The 14,529-nt window shown below is 50.2% G+C and overlaps 6 protein-coding genes across 6 annotated transcripts; 4 read left to right on the top strand and 2 right to left on the bottom strand.

Annotated features, from left to right (window-relative positions):
• Positions 1-37: 37 nt before the first annotated feature.
• CABS01_07732 (uncharacterized protein) lies at positions 38-912 on the bottom strand (the record flags this gene model as incomplete). Its single annotated transcript, XM_060541094.1, has 3 exons — positions 38-604; positions 657-830; positions 886-912. 3 exons carry the CDS (start codon positions 910-912, stop codon positions 38-40), a joined length of 768 nt encoding a protein of 255 aa, XP_060402594.1.
• Positions 913-2,904: 1,992 nt separating this feature from the next.
• On the top strand, positions 2,905-5,157 carry CABS01_07731 (uncharacterized protein; the record flags this gene model as incomplete). The annotated part of the gene is made up of 8 exons (XM_060541093.1): positions 2,905-3,025; positions 3,082-3,216; positions 3,276-3,347; positions 3,400-3,536; positions 3,595-4,068; positions 4,128-4,201; positions 4,255-4,673; positions 4,751-5,157. The coding sequence occupies 8 exons, from the start codon at positions 2,905-2,907 to the stop codon at positions 5,155-5,157; spliced, it is 1,839 nt and encodes a 612-aa protein (XP_060402593.1).
• Positions 5,158-6,804: 1,647 nt separating this feature from the next.
• Positions 6,805-9,058, top strand: CABS01_07730 (uncharacterized protein; the record flags this gene model as incomplete). Its single annotated transcript, XM_060541092.1, has 4 exons — positions 6,805-7,529; positions 7,597-7,643; positions 7,699-8,169; positions 8,235-9,058. The coding sequence occupies 4 exons, from the start codon at positions 6,805-6,807 to the stop codon at positions 9,056-9,058; spliced, it is 2,067 nt and encodes a 688-aa protein (XP_060402592.1).
• A 183-nt stretch (positions 9,059-9,241) lies between these two features.
• On the bottom strand, positions 9,242-11,024 carry CABS01_07729 (maltose permease MAL61; the record flags this gene model as incomplete). Its single annotated transcript, XM_060541091.1, has 4 exons — positions 9,242-10,115; positions 10,171-10,361; positions 10,420-10,790; positions 10,841-11,024. The coding sequence occupies 4 exons, from the start codon at positions 11,022-11,024 to the stop codon at positions 9,242-9,244; spliced, it is 1,620 nt and encodes a 539-aa protein (XP_060402591.1).
• A 525-nt stretch (positions 11,025-11,549) lies between these two features.
• CABS01_07728 (murein transglycosylase) lies at positions 11,550-13,166 on the top strand (the record flags this gene model as incomplete). Its single annotated transcript, XM_060541090.1, has 1 exon — positions 11,550-13,166. One exon carries the CDS (start codon positions 11,550-11,552, stop codon positions 13,164-13,166), a length of 1,617 nt encoding a protein of 538 aa, XP_060402590.1.
• A 422-nt stretch (positions 13,167-13,588) lies between these two features.
• CABS01_07727 (acyl-protein thioesterase) lies at positions 13,589-14,341 on the top strand (the record flags this gene model as incomplete). Its single annotated transcript, XM_060541089.1, has 1 exon — positions 13,589-14,341. The coding sequence occupies one exon, from the start codon at positions 13,589-13,591 to the stop codon at positions 14,339-14,341; it is 753 nt and encodes a 250-aa protein (XP_060402589.1).
• Positions 14,342-14,529: the final 188 nt, after the last annotated feature.

Genomic DNA, 14,529 nt, shown 5'->3' with positions numbered 1-14,529 from the left:
TTGTGTTTCTACCGTGATGGAGTTGGTTGGGTATGCCTCATATCAACTCACTCTCTATACGATACAGCAGATTGGGAAACTCTGCCCAATTGCTCATAATCAACTTGCATCCGGCCTTCTCCAGCACCCCTCTTAGTGCCTCCGCTTCGTCAACATTCTCGCAAGCACCGGTGTATCCAATCGTGATGATACCTGCCCGATTTGCAGAAGTCGCACCAGACCGACTGTCCTCAACTGCAATGCACTCGCCGGAATCCTTCCCCATTACCTTGAGAGCGTGGATGTACACGGCTGGGTCAGGCTTGGACGCAGGTACAGACAGCGAGTCAGCAGCGCTAAAGACATCATCGGAATGGAAGAATTTGGCCTGCTCAGTCTTCTCCAGTGACGCACGCACACGGCGCAGTGCGGACGAAGACACGACGGCAAGTCGATGATTACCAGCAGCTGCCAGTCGCTCCAGCTCAGCATTGGCTCCCTCACATGGCTGAAGTTTCTCCACAAGCTTGGAGATGACACGATCGTCTTCCATGAGGGCGTAATGCCCCAGCTCAGAATCGGAGAGGTTGGCCGAGACTCCATATTTGACTTCCAGCGAGCGCATCTACAGATTCCGTTACTCAAAATCCAAATTCAGGGAAACAAATTTCATTTACCATGGCTGGAAAGCTCTGCCCGACAAATTCATGCTGTAGCTGGCGGCCTGTAAAATTTAGACCGATATTGCGAGCAGCGAGAATCTCGTTGGTGAGATCAGCGCATGCCTCGAATGCTAACGTCTCGGACTGGACGAGGGTGTTGTCGCAGTCGAGGAGCAGAGTGGTGACCTTCTAATGACACATATGAGTACAGCTGGCGACCAAATCAACGACATCAAGACCTTACATGTAGGTTTGTGCTGTGAGATCCCATTTTTTGCAAGATTTAGGCGATGTCGTTCTGTTACTTCGCTTCACCTTGTAATGTTAAGGATTGGGAATGAGAAATTCTTGAAAGTTTTCTGTTGTCTACAATTTCTTTGTAAATATCGGCTTCGTGGCACATTCCATGTAACGTAACTGGTCTTTCCTCAACGAGGCGTATTTTTCTAGGCCCCAACCAGACGGTTTCGGTAATTCCAGTCAACTGCAGACGCCCTAATCTGACAGGGTGACTATGCTGACATTACCAAGGCTTTCAGTAAACGAACCTCATGTTCCGATTTGGCCCCCGCCGCGATGAAGCCGAGAGAGACGCGAGGCTGGTCCACTTGTCTCCGTCATTACCAATCCGTCACATCTCGGGCTGACACGGACTTTAGCGCATCACGACATCTTTGCCACCTTTACAAATGACCTTGGACATTTGCGACTTCCTTTTTTGACGTTTTTGATCGTCCCAAGACTGTGAGAGAAGTACCTCATAGTGACTTGAGATCTACCTCTCACTGGTGTGGAGAAGACGATATGATTATAGGCTCGCCCTTGCCTAGTACCTTACGCAAGCTCGATTATGCTTAGTAGTCCCTCTATGTAGCTTATGATAAGTGATAGAGTTTGAACCGAGATCGGGTTCCCAAGTTCCAAAGCTGACTCGGATCCGTCATGCTCTGTCCAATCGGGGTTGTGCCCAACATGAATGTGGAAGTGAAGACTCTGAATAGATGAGGTTTTGTGCGTGCCCTGTTGCGCGTAATCATCGCAGGATCACGAACCTAGCGTCCATAAGGCGATGAATCAGAAGCGGTCTAAGATGCATATGCTGCGGGGTGTTCGTGGGGTGGGTTCCAATCGGGTGAATTTCCCCAGGACTTCTGCCTCACGCAGCTAGGCAGGCTGCCCTCCTAGCTACAGGATGTCATCCTTGCCAAGATCCTTCAGCCCGCCTTGCTGCGTGGCCCAAAAGCTTGGTGTTTAATTGGTTCCAGGTGCTGACATTCGACGGGCTGGCTGAATAGTGAGAACTTTTGCGGCACAAATGGGCTTTGGACGCGGCTTTAGAAGCATGAAGCCATGGAACAACATGATTATTGACATCGTTCTCCGCAATCGGTAAACTTCGGAACACCAGGGGACTCGAAACGCAGATTCAGATTCGTGCTACCCACTCTGGTAGTCTGCATGGAGAGGCTAACCGAGCTATGTCAGATTAGTCACTGAAGGTACTTTCAACTTCTCAGACAAGGCAGGGGAGATGGCATCAAACGGGAAGGATCTTTTGTCCGGTGTCCCCGACTTTTGGGCTGAGGTACTCAGCACATCTTTGCTGCGCCTCTCCGGTAGATGGGGCGATCAGCGATGGCCTTGAAGGAGGTTGGGACAAGATGAATTTTGGTCGCTTGTTGGACCAATATCCTTCTCCTCAGGAGCCCTATCTCGACTGGCAGATGGTAAGAATATCGGCATTAAGTCGCCCTTAACAACATGGCAAGCACACCATGCAAGCAGTCGAGTGGGTAAGGTACGATTGTACTGCTGACTGAAGATCACGAGTTCTCCAGTGGTACTAGTCAAATTTCGAAGACAGTGTTCAATGCACGGAGGAGGCTCTTTGTTCTTCTCATACTGTGAAACATGCTTCTGAGTAATCTTCCATCGTATATTGTGCCCGAATGGATGCCTGAAGTTCCCTTGCTTGACCACAGCTTAAAGCAGCATCTGTGAACTTGCATGACTCCTGAATCAGCGTGGATTCCAATCCCTCGTTTACTTCCGAAAGAAGGCAGGGGAGTCAGAAGATAATGACGCGTGAAAAGGGAGGAAACGAAGGTTTACTCAAAACTCCAGGTAAGGATCAAGCCTGGCGTGCTGAGAGATGAAATCTCTATAAGATGTCACAATCTCAAGGCTTGGATTTGCCAACTGAAATTTACAAGCTCACAAGACCACTCTTCTCATTGATCTCCCATATGCCAATTTCTCCAGAATGCGGTGTCTTCATCTTTCGGTGGCTCTCGGGTCTATTGCTCAGCTGTCTGTTGCCGTAAAGGCAGCCCAAAACAACGGATCTGCTCTTGGTCTTGAATATGACTTCATTATTGTCGGCGGTATGTAAGATCTTCCCAAATCATTCGTCAATTTCGAGACTGAATCTGAGATGAAGGCGGAACAACTGGTCTTGTTCTCGCGGATCGTCTGAGCGAGTCCGGCGATCAACGAGTACTGGTCCTGGAAGCTGGGCCTGACCCTCATGTCGTTGCTATGCATGAGGCACCCGGTGCTGTTGAATACATCGCGGGTAAGTGCCGTATTTATTGACATCTCTATCCAAGACCAGTATGCTCACAGCCTATCAAGGCACCGCGATCGATTGGAACTTTTACACTGAACCACAGGAGTACCTCGGTGGTCGAAAACTTGCCTACCACCGTAAGTTTGGAGACCCTTCGTGATACTATACTATCGACTCCTAACCTCTCAGGTGGCCGTGGTCTTGGTGGCAGCAGCATTCTCAATGGCTTGTACTATGGCCGCGGTTCGGCCCATGTCTATGATCATTGGGTTGAACTTGGAAACCCCGGTTGGAGTTGGGAAGAGGTGTTCCCCAAGTTCATAAAGGTTTATTCAAATCAGACCATAGGCTCAAATGATTTCTTTGACCTGACTTAGCTCGCAGGCTACTCACTTCAACCCGCCCAACAATGGAAGTGGTTACAATCAACGTTACCAAACCTGGGACCCCGCAGCCTACTCCGATGGCCCGTTAGAGATTGGTTTTCAGGGGTTCGTTCCACCTTCAAGTGTCGCTTTCATTGAGGCGTGCGAGGCTGTCAATATTCCCATTGTTGCGGACTTGAACACTGGCAAGAATGTGGGCGTCAAGCAAGGCTCTGCTACCATCAACTCCAAGTACAGACGTAGCTCAGCTTATGACTACTACAAGGCCATTACCAACCGCCCAAACTTACTAATCCTTCATGACTCACCAGTTCAGTCCATAGCCTTTACAAGGAATGCCACTGGAAGTCCGATAGCAAGTGGCGTTGTTTTCATCGACCACTCTCTTGGACGGCACCGTGTCATTTCAGCCTCTAAGGAAGTCATCGTGACTTTGGGCACCTTCCAGTCTCCCCAGATGTTGATGGTTTCGGTAAGATCACTTTTCCAGTGATGCTCTACTGGTCGCGCTCTTCGCTGATTTTGATGAAGGGAATTGGTCCGCAAGCCACACTGAAGGCCTTTGATATAGAGCCAGTGGTAATCAACGAAAACGTTGGCCAGCAGTAAGATTCAAACAAGTTCCCCGATCAGAGTCAAATTATCTGACATCTCACAGCATGATGGATCACAATGTTTACAGCATCTCGGCCACCGTGGTTCCTGAGGCCTCCACCCACTACCTCATGTTCAACACTACCAACGTTCAAGCTTCGCAAGATGAGTACTACTCAACTGGTAAGGGTGTCTACACGGCCCCTGGAGGCATCACGAACGGCTTCCAGGAGTTGTCCAGTGAGCAGCTTAAGTCAATCGGCGCCGGCGCGGTGATTGAGGCGGGTCTCACCAACCGCTCAACTGTCGAGTTTCTCTTTGAGTCCTTCTTCTATCCCAACAGCCCAGGCCCGACGTACGAACCTTCAGCAGATGGGTCGTACATTTCTATCACAGTATCAAGCATGGTCGCGTTATCCAAGGGCAATGTCACCATTCAGTCAAGCGGCATGTCGGATGCTCCCATCATCAACCCCAACGCAAGTTTATCACCTTTATGCAGCCTCTTAACCGGCTGCAGAGACCATGCCTCATCTTTGACCTGTGGTGATGGCTAACAGTTCATCAGTACTATTCACATCCCGCCGATCGTGCCATAGCGGTGAATGCCTTCCGCGACGCGAGGAAAATTCTTGCCCATGCGGCCTTCGCCAACATGACCGTTGGGCCGGACCACGGCGAAGTGGCGCCGGGCGTTGCGAACATCGCTTCTGACGATGATGATGCTATCTTTGATTACGTGAAAGCGACCACGGTCCCCAATTGGCACGCTAGTGGCACGAACCGCATGCTGCCCTTAGAGGACGGCGGCGTCGTTGACCCGCGTCTGCGCGTCTATGGCGTTCAGGGTCTGCGGGTTGTTGACAGCAGCATCATGCCCACTGTTCCGGACGTCAACATCGCGGGGCCGGTTTACATGCTAGGCGAGAATGGGGCAAGACTGATTCGGGAAGATTGGGGCTTTTGATCCACATCATCAATCACTGCACTTCACTTAAGTGTCCGGGTGTACTCATGTCAAGTAGATTTCATGGTACCAATATAGACGGCATCCAGCATCGCGATTGATTTGGTAGCCTACATTTGTATGATACAACTTGACAATCTCTTCTGCCAACTGGACTTGTGCTAGCAAAGCTGTATTTTGAGGCATTCTTCTGCTTGAGTCTCCGGAGTCTTGACGGATAGTGGGTAAGTCGGAGTCCCTACATTACCCTTGTCCGTTTCATGGGCTAGCCCTGCGTCCAGATCCGGGGGGGGACCCTTACGAAAACTGAAACTGATGGCTATGTAAAGCTCTCTTGGCGGAGCTACAGACCCTCACGGTCATCTCCGACTCATTCTACCCCAACGATTCCTGCGGCTGGTTGAGGCCAGCCGCTAGCACCGTGGTAGGGCGGGAGCTTCAACTTACCGTCTCAGACATTTGACGTCAGCTGGATAGCAAGTTTCCGTAGGTTAAAAATGGGTGTGATAATGAATTGGTTTTTGGGAGGTTTACCAATGTACCATAACGAAAGTCTTGACCACCAATAGGCTAGGCAAAATGCTATTCCGAGTCCCATCGTGAATTTGAGCGTATCTTAGTGGAGCGCAAGGTGGTGTTGGGCTTGGCTGTCTTTCCACCCGCCGGCAAGACAAGTCAACAAGTGACGAGGATTCCTTTCAAGCACGGTCATTTCCATTGCAAATACAAAAACAACAAACGGTGTCGCTGGGGGAACCCAGGAAAGAATGAGCATCCTTAGTTGCATATACTTCTAGATTTGTCCAGGACAACAAGAATACTTCTTAGCTAGGAAAAGCAGGCTCGGACGAGTCCGAATGTATCGATGCTCCTCGCGCAGCAGGATATACCTTGCTCAGAGCTTTAAGGCTGAACTACCAATTGGGTGCTCAACTATCTACACTGGAGCGAAGGACCTTCCTCCGTATCCTACCAGTTTTTACAAAGCTTCGCACTTCGTCCCATGGTGCTAGTTTTCCACTCAACCACGTGGGCCACCGTCGCGAGTTTGCTACAATGTCACATCAACGTCACAATTCATCCGGTAACTCTAGGTCCCAAGGCCAGGGTAGGAAATTCCAAAGGCGTGGTGTTTGACCTTTCTCTTCCTCTCGAGTTCCAGTTATCACTCGGATCCTGAGGAGCTTTTTATCCCTGGTTTGATCGTCTCAACTTTTAGTGCGTGGAAGAAGTATGATAGATTGGAAGGCCCTCTCGAGACTAGGGTCTACCTACAAGCCTCTCTATATTTAAAGAGGTTGTTCAGGGTTCACGACTCGCGGCTAGTCCGACTGCTTAACAACTGACTCGTCGGCCGGGGTAATCGCGATCAGCCCCGCAGGAGCTCTCCAGCAGGATGGAGTTCACTCTTCGGACAAGAAATGATTGTAGGTAATACCGCGTTTCTCAGAATCGCAAGAACCCATCTTTCGTTTTTTCTGACCACATACCTACGCTCTCTACATACTACGCTCGTTCATTGTTTGATTTCTTCCGATACCTAGCGCAAACGCAGGTCGTTGTGTATCCCAATACTTCTTTACCCCATCTGCCGCTCCGGCCGTCTTGGCCAGAGAGAGCCATATTTTGGGCTGTCGAGAACCCACGATGACGATGGCTTCTCCACAGCCGCGACATGAGACGATCGATCTCGACGATTTCAACGAACACGCCAGAGCTCCTCGAAATGTTCCACAACAAGGCATTTGGTCGAACCGCAAAAACACAGAAGATCATCGAAGGTGGAGCATCATCGAACTGGCAGGCGACAACCATAGTGACTGGCCGAAATACGCCAAAGTTGAAGAGGCTTGCTCAGCACACCCCTCACCTCTGAAGACCACAGTTTCCTTCAACCAGACAAACTTTCTTCATCCTCCTACGCCGGACAGAGAAGATTGTTCCTATAGTCATAAGGGCAATGATTTCAACGACACGATATCTCTTACGTCTAAATCCCACAAGAATGGAGACAAAAAGACGAGCCCATTCGTGTGGTGGACATTATGTTTGTGGCTTGTTGGGGTCCTGATGCTGACGCTAACGGCTGTGTACTCGACCGGATCGGCAAAGGCTCTGATGAGACAAAATTTCTTTGTCGCATCGCCTAGTAACTCGATCCTGATCCTTCGCGTGATGACTGAGCTTTGCGCTCTTGTCTTGGCTGCCCTTGTGGTTGTGGTTGTGGAAGACTTGCAGTGGGCACTAGCATCTCGCCCCGGTGGCGTCAGTCTGTTGCACTTTGTAGGACTTGACGCCGGTACGGGAGTATGGGGATTGCTTCGACTTCTGGCAACTGCCGAGTGGAGGCAGAAGTACTCCAGTCTGTTCCGGTGAGTTTGAGTCTACTTTTCTGCCAGATTAAGTGAAGACTTGTGAACGCGTTCTGATTCTCCAAAGTCTGTTGGTTATCTGCTCCATTCCTTTGCCGGGTATCATTCTCATGGGTAAGCTATCATCACATTTAAGACTGTAACTGTACGCCATGTTGACGGTCTTCAGGTGCTATTTCTATTGAACTGGTCACGTTCCCCGAAAAGACATACAGCGTGTCTGCCGGAATTGCCCCCTTCAACGCCTCTTACATCTACGAGATTCGTCAGTCTACGGCCACCGCCTTATTGGTGCAGATGGGCAGCCCGGCCTGGTCCGACAGAGATTCTTTCTCCCTGGATCCATTGCACCAGGGCGTAGGAAAGTGCACCGGAAATGACGGCGGATGGGCCCCGTGTGACGAATCGCATCTGCTGACCGGCGGTGTGGTCTCAATTGCGCCTCAAGCAGACAACCTGACGAGCTACCCGGACTCTGCGGCATACGTAGTCCCCAATACTCGAGTCGTTCAATTAGAGTATGGGAGAGTACATGATCTCGATGCTCTACGCACAAATGGAACTTGCTTCCTTATTGGTGCCGACAGCGCCGCCTCGTACTGGTGTGCCGCTGTTGGCAAACAGAAAGGCCTGCTTTTTGGTAAGAATAGCCATGAATGGCTCTGCACACTGCTTTGTATCTCGAAGCTGACAACTGTCTCTCAGGATCAGCATATTGCCCGATTGCACTTCAACTGACCAGTTCCTGTATCAACAACACCGCTTGGACAAACCCCTTGGAACTGTCATCATCACTATACGTATACTCACGTTATGCTACCGTCACATATGATCGCGGAAACTTCTCAATTCTCGACGTTTCGGATATGACACCACCAGAGCAGGACATCATCGGTCTCGATGAATACATGCTCTCGCTATCCGCTGTCGTCCCAGGCTTTAACAAGAGCGGCCCAGCTACAAAGGGCGACAACTCAGCACTAGCCATTTATGCAGTCACAGCGCTACCGATCAACGACAGCGAAGTGGCCAAGAAGCAGTCATTGAGAGCCGTCAGGAAGGCCCTCTCTGTGCCATTCAGCTACTTCCACGCAAATTACTTCTCATCTGGCCCGTCCATTTGGGAACTCAAGACTCCTCGCGAAGGTCTACCAGAGGACATGTACTCCACCCTGTCCATCTCCATCCTCAGTCATCAGGTTGTTGCAGGAATTGTTAGCAGGTGGCTTTTCGTCACAGTAGCCGGCATAATACTGTGCATATCATTAGCCATCATCATAGCGACGTCAAGGGTCTGTGTAAAGAGGCCAGAGAGATGCGGGTATCCGACGCTGGATTTTGCCGCCGTGTGTGCTGTAAGAGGAGGAATACCGTCCAACTCTCCCGAATGGGGTAATGCACAAGAGCCGGCCTCTCATGAGAGAGGTCATGCGAGTGGTCTGCACAGGAGTCTGACGCAACTCGGGCAAAAGCCACAACCATTCGGAGTTGCGAAGAATATTAAGAACGAAAGGGTAATATTAAGTTAATGAGACTTCAAGAATATGACGATCAACGAACATCATAATACCATAGAAAGCGCAGTTAAGATTATTTAAAGTAGCAATATTAAACCTTCTGCAGTAATCAAATTTTATTGCACATACATTCTTGTCGAACTGTCCTCATATCACTGCACCCTCAAATCATGCAACTTCGGTGCAGAAATTAGCTCAAATATCTCGCAACGACTTGCCATCATGGCCCATATGAGCCGGAATAGCGTGCTTTTGAAACCTCCTGGGCGTCAGTTCAGACTCATAAGCCTTGTCAATTTCCTCCGTCGTCATACCCGTGGTATCTGGGACAAGAAACCAAGCCCCTGCCAGCAAGAACACGGATGTTCCAGCGTAGATGAACCCGGTGCGGGCTCCGAGATTGCCAGAGTCAACGTTATACATGTAAGGGGTGATGAAGTTGAACAGCCAAGTCGTGAAGGTCTGCGCGCAAATGCCGATAGACAACGTTTTGGCACGAAGCGCGTACGATGGGATCTCGGCGGCGATAGGCCAACCAGCGCCTTGCAGGAACGCCGACTGTAGGGAGATGAGTAGGTTCATCAAAACAGCGATTGCCCAAAGGCCGCCCTTGATTGTGGCCCAGTAAAGCGTGCCAATGATAACCATGAAAAGAAGGTTGATCACGAGGCCTAGCAGCACGACGTTTCGCCGACTAATACGCTGCAGATATGCTCCACTAGCCATGATAATCAGCACAGCAAAAGCGAAGCCGCCGATACCAATGTCGAAAGAGTGAACGGCCTCAAGACCGGCAGTAATGAGGAAGTAGATGTTCTGAGCTAGAAAGGGGGCGCCGCCAATGTTGGCTGTCGAGTAAAGAAACGCGACGGTCAAAGACCTCTTCCGGTTATGGCCCTGAAGACATGCTGCGTATGTAGCGTTGTTGTTCATTTCGAGTTCTTGTTCCGCGCGGATAGCTTGTATCTCATACTCGAGGCGCTCATCGGGGTGGTTTGGACCGTAGATCTTATGCATGACCTTTCGCGCAGCTTCAATCTTGCCCTTCTTGATCAACCAAATAGGGGACCTAGAGATCAGGCGTTAGTACAAGAGCCATTCTTATCTGGGCAACTGACACTTACTCTGGTGCCACAGCCCAGGTGATAACAGCTAAGCCACCAACGGCCCACTGGATAGCAATGACCGTCCTGAACGCTTGCTCTCGAATATCAGGAACGAATATGCGGATCACGCCCAATGCCAGACCCTGGGTGAGAAGAACAAAGATGACGAAACAGGTCTGTAATGGAGCGCGAAGTTTCAGAGGCGACACCTTGTAAAGTTTGTTAGTTAGCTTATTAAAAAGGACCGGAATTCCAGTCTGCTCATACTTCACCGATGTACGTCGTAGCGGTGGCCATCACAGCACCAATACCCAGACCCGAAATCATCTTGCCGCCCATTAGAGTTGCACGCGGCACAGCGATATACTGCACCGCAGCGCCGACTAAAGTCAAAATAGCTGCAGCACAGGATGGCCACTTCCGCCCATATCGATCAGAAACGAAGCCAACCAAAATGGCACCAAGGGCCTGCGTAAGTGAAGACATTGCAGTCCACAACGAGGTCCAGATGGAAGGGAGATAGGGTCCTGTCGGTCCGATTTCGCCAAAGTATAGTAGAAACGAGGGCATCGAGATCGAGGCTCCATTGGTGACTGTGTCGTAGGCGAAGACGATGCCGGCGGAAAAGGCTACGGAAGCTTCATGACTGTTAGAGAAGTTTTTGGGTTGCATGGATTAAAGTATTTACCTATGAGCAGAGCTCGCCAATGCCTTTTTGCATTCTCAAGGACCGAGAGCTGCCTTTCTGCGTTGATGATGTCTTCACCAGTCCCAGCACCGACAGTTGCAATCCCGGTATCAGTCTTTGCTGTCTCAAAGTGATTGCACTCCGGGTCCTGCATCTTTGTGTCGTCAGCCTTTGGTGAAGTCATGTTTCTGTTTGTTTCGATGACTGAAGGGGCTACGGGACATTGTTCACAGATTTTCAGCAAGGATGGGCTCGACTTCCACTTGACATTAAATGCAAGCAGAACCACATTCCTTAGCTAATTGCACATGCAGGATATCCAATGAATTATGGATTGTCCGGGGAAGCTAATGGCGGGGGGAATCTGGGGTATCATTGATGTGTCTAGCTTGGGTGGACGTTTTGGGTGGACGTTGGTGTGGATTGGGGTAGGCCTGGGTGGACGGCGGGTGGACGTACTTTGGACATGCGAGTGGAACATCCGGGGAAACGGGGGAGTGGAAGATTCGGGAGAAGTGAGTCCGAGTCGGAAACTGACTACATACACCTCGGACTTCCCGACATGATAAGGTTATTCAATGTCGTGCCTGTGTTGTATGAGTTGTATTGTCTACGGATTTCTAGACCCCGGATCTAAGTCAGAAGACCCTATCCTCAACCACCTCAAGTAACACTTCAGCGAGCTTGAGCAACATTAGACAGCGTCCTAATGAAGGTTACCAACCCCATCATCCCTGGGTTCGCTCCTGATCCAACCATAGTCGTCCACAATGGCACTTACCTCCTCGTCAATTCTTCTTTCCACGTGTTCCCTGGGTTGCCCATCTATACTTCTACAAACCTTGTGGATTGGGAGTTGAAGGGCCATGCCTTATGTCGAACCACTCAGCTGTCTCTATCCAGCGCCTTTACCAAATTCATCCCTCTGCCTCATGGCATCCCACTCATAATCACCGGCGGTCTGTTCGCACCAACACTCCGTCATTTCAAAAACAAGTTCTATGTTGTGTGTACATATGCTTGGGAGAAGCCTGATGGAGCACACGAGTTCCAGAACTTCTTGCTTAGCTGTCACGAAGACATGATATTCTCAGAGAATGGATGGTCAGATGCAGTGCCATTCGAGTTCCCGGGTATTGATCCAGGATTATTCTTCGATGAGATATCCGGAAGGGCATATCTTCACGGCTCTTATCGAACTGGACCTCCATGGGCACCAGATTGCTCAATTCGCCAGTTCGAAATCGACGTTGAGACCGGTGCAGCCTTGTCAGACACGAGATATCTCTGGAAGGGTGCCGCCGGCAAAGATGATGCTGAGGGGCCGCACATTTACTTCAAAGACGGCTGGTACTATCTGTTGACCGCCGAATCTTCGACCTTTGAGGGTCACCAGATCAACATGGCGAGATCCAAAGATATGTGGGGACCTTACGAGGGTTGTCCGAACAACCCTTTATTGACTGCATTCGAGAAAGACGAAGCCGTTCGTTGGACTGGCCATGGTGATCTATTCCAAGACACTAGAGGAAATTGGTTCTGCGTTCACCTAGGAATACGACATGATGATGACAGTATTCAACGCCATCCACTAGGCCGCGAAACTTTTCTCACTTCGGTTGACTGGCCCAAGGATGCATGGCCCAGAATTTCTCAGACAAAGCTGAGCCTAGATCTTGACCTAAAAGATGGATCGAACGCGGGACAGCACGGTGTCTTCAAGGATCTGAATCGGCAAGTTGAAGACCTCTACATCCGGACTCCCATTCCTCAAAACTACTCGTACTCTGCCAAGGACAATACCCATTCTTTGTGCGCTCAGACCTCGACCCTAGCTAGCCCATCAGGCACATCCACGTTCGTTGGCCGCAGGCAAAGATCTCACTTAGGATCAGCTTCGACGACGATACGTCTGTCTTCCAAAGGGTCTGAAGGACTACCACTGGTCGGCTTAACGGTTTACAAGGATAGCCTGCGGCATGCAGTCATCCAGATTGATCCGCAAGAGCGCAAGATATCTTCCATTCTGGTGGCAATCCAAGATCAGAAGCCCAAGTCGATCGATTTAGGCTCGGCTGCCATACCCAAGTCTGCTAGGGAAATCGAGCTCCGCATTCAGACCATGCCCGACGAATACGGATTCCTCTGGAGAGTCAAGAGTTCTGGAGAAGGAACCCAGTGGCAAAGTCTAGGAAACGTTGACCCCGTCCTGCTTTCGGGTTACGACATGACGGGCACTTTGTACGGCATCTTCGCCATTTCGAACAGCACACCAGGCTCTACCGGAGATCAGTGGGCAGAATTTGAGGATTTCATGGTTGAATAGTGGTGATTGCATGCTTTCGGAATTTATCGGGGGGCTTACTGGGACTGCCTGAACTCTCTGAAGACCGGTCAAACATCATGTATTTACGTTGATCAAGAACTCATAAGTCTGGGCATGTCGAAAACTTCCGTTCTTTGTATACATCCCGCACGCTTTGTAAAAAAAAGTAAGTTTGGGAGAGACTGAACGTTGGCTAAAAGTCGTTGGTTGGATCAACTCGAACGGTGTAAACAGTAGCCACCGTTGAATTGGCCTCGGCCTTTTAGGCACCAGTCGCCATTGTTGCCTGGGCTTTGGCGATCAGATGCATTAAAACCGTCAATTCTCCCTGCGCCACTCAGCCACTTGCTCAGTTCTCTCACTCCATAAACACCACTCAACACTCGCGTTCCCACTTCAATCGTAGCTCCATCAAGCTCGCGATGTCTTCTCCACTCATTTATCATCAGCCATCAACAGCCCACACTCATACCGTCGTCTTCTTGCACGGGCGGGGCGACAATGCAAAGAACTTCATGCAGTCACTAAACTACTCCAGCGACTCACAAGATCGCACTCTGGTAGACGCTTTCCCATCTTTTCGCTGGGTCTTTCCTCAAGCAAAAACAGGAAAGGCGATGGCGCTCGGCGATAGGGTCTCGCAATGGTTTGACATCTGGAACGTAAACAACTTTGCCGATCACGAAGAGCATCAGGCTGAGGGGCTCCGAGACAGCGTTGCCGCCATCCGAGAGATCCTCACCACAGAGGCGGAGTTGCTAGGAGGCAAGTGGAACCGCATCATTCTGGCTGGAATAAGTCAAGGCGCAGCAGCCGGCGTCCATACTCTACTCAATTTACGACTCCCACCGGGGCATTCCAGACTCGGAGCCTTTGTCGGCTTTTCCTGCCGCATGCCGTTCCCTGGGAGAAATCTCAACGATACCCGGGCAATTCTCGGGCTTGAGGATGTCCCAGAAGGATGTGCGCTTCTGGAACATACTCCCATCTTACTAGAGCATTGTGTTGATGACCCCCTGGTGCTGGTTTCCAATGGCCGTATCTTGAGGGACACCCTGGGGAGGTTTGGTGCACAAGTTGAGTGGAAGGAGTATCAAGAAGGGGGGCATTGGTTTAATTCACCTTCAGGAATGGATGATGTTGTTCAATTCTTGAACTCCCATCTCTCTGAATGATACTGGGTAAACTCAATTCAAATGCTCGAGCCCACTAAACGCTTGGAAATCTGAAATTTTGTTAGATTCCATTGATAGTCTTCCTATAAAATAACAGGCCTTTGCCAACGTGGACAACACACAGCAACATCCAAGCTTATGAAGCTATATCAGCAATGCAGATGTTCCCGATACGCGGGCTCACTTGA

Source organism: Colletotrichum abscissum (genome assembly GCF_030869225.1).
Source record: "Colletotrichum abscissum strain IMI 504890 chromosome Unknown Scaffold_17.1, whole genome shotgun sequence".
NCBI classification, from domain to species: Eukaryota; Fungi; Ascomycota; class Sordariomycetes; order Glomerellales; family Glomerellaceae; genus Colletotrichum; species Colletotrichum abscissum.
Note: the sequence above shows the minus strand (reverse complement) of the source record. Positions and strands in the feature narration are given on the sequence as shown.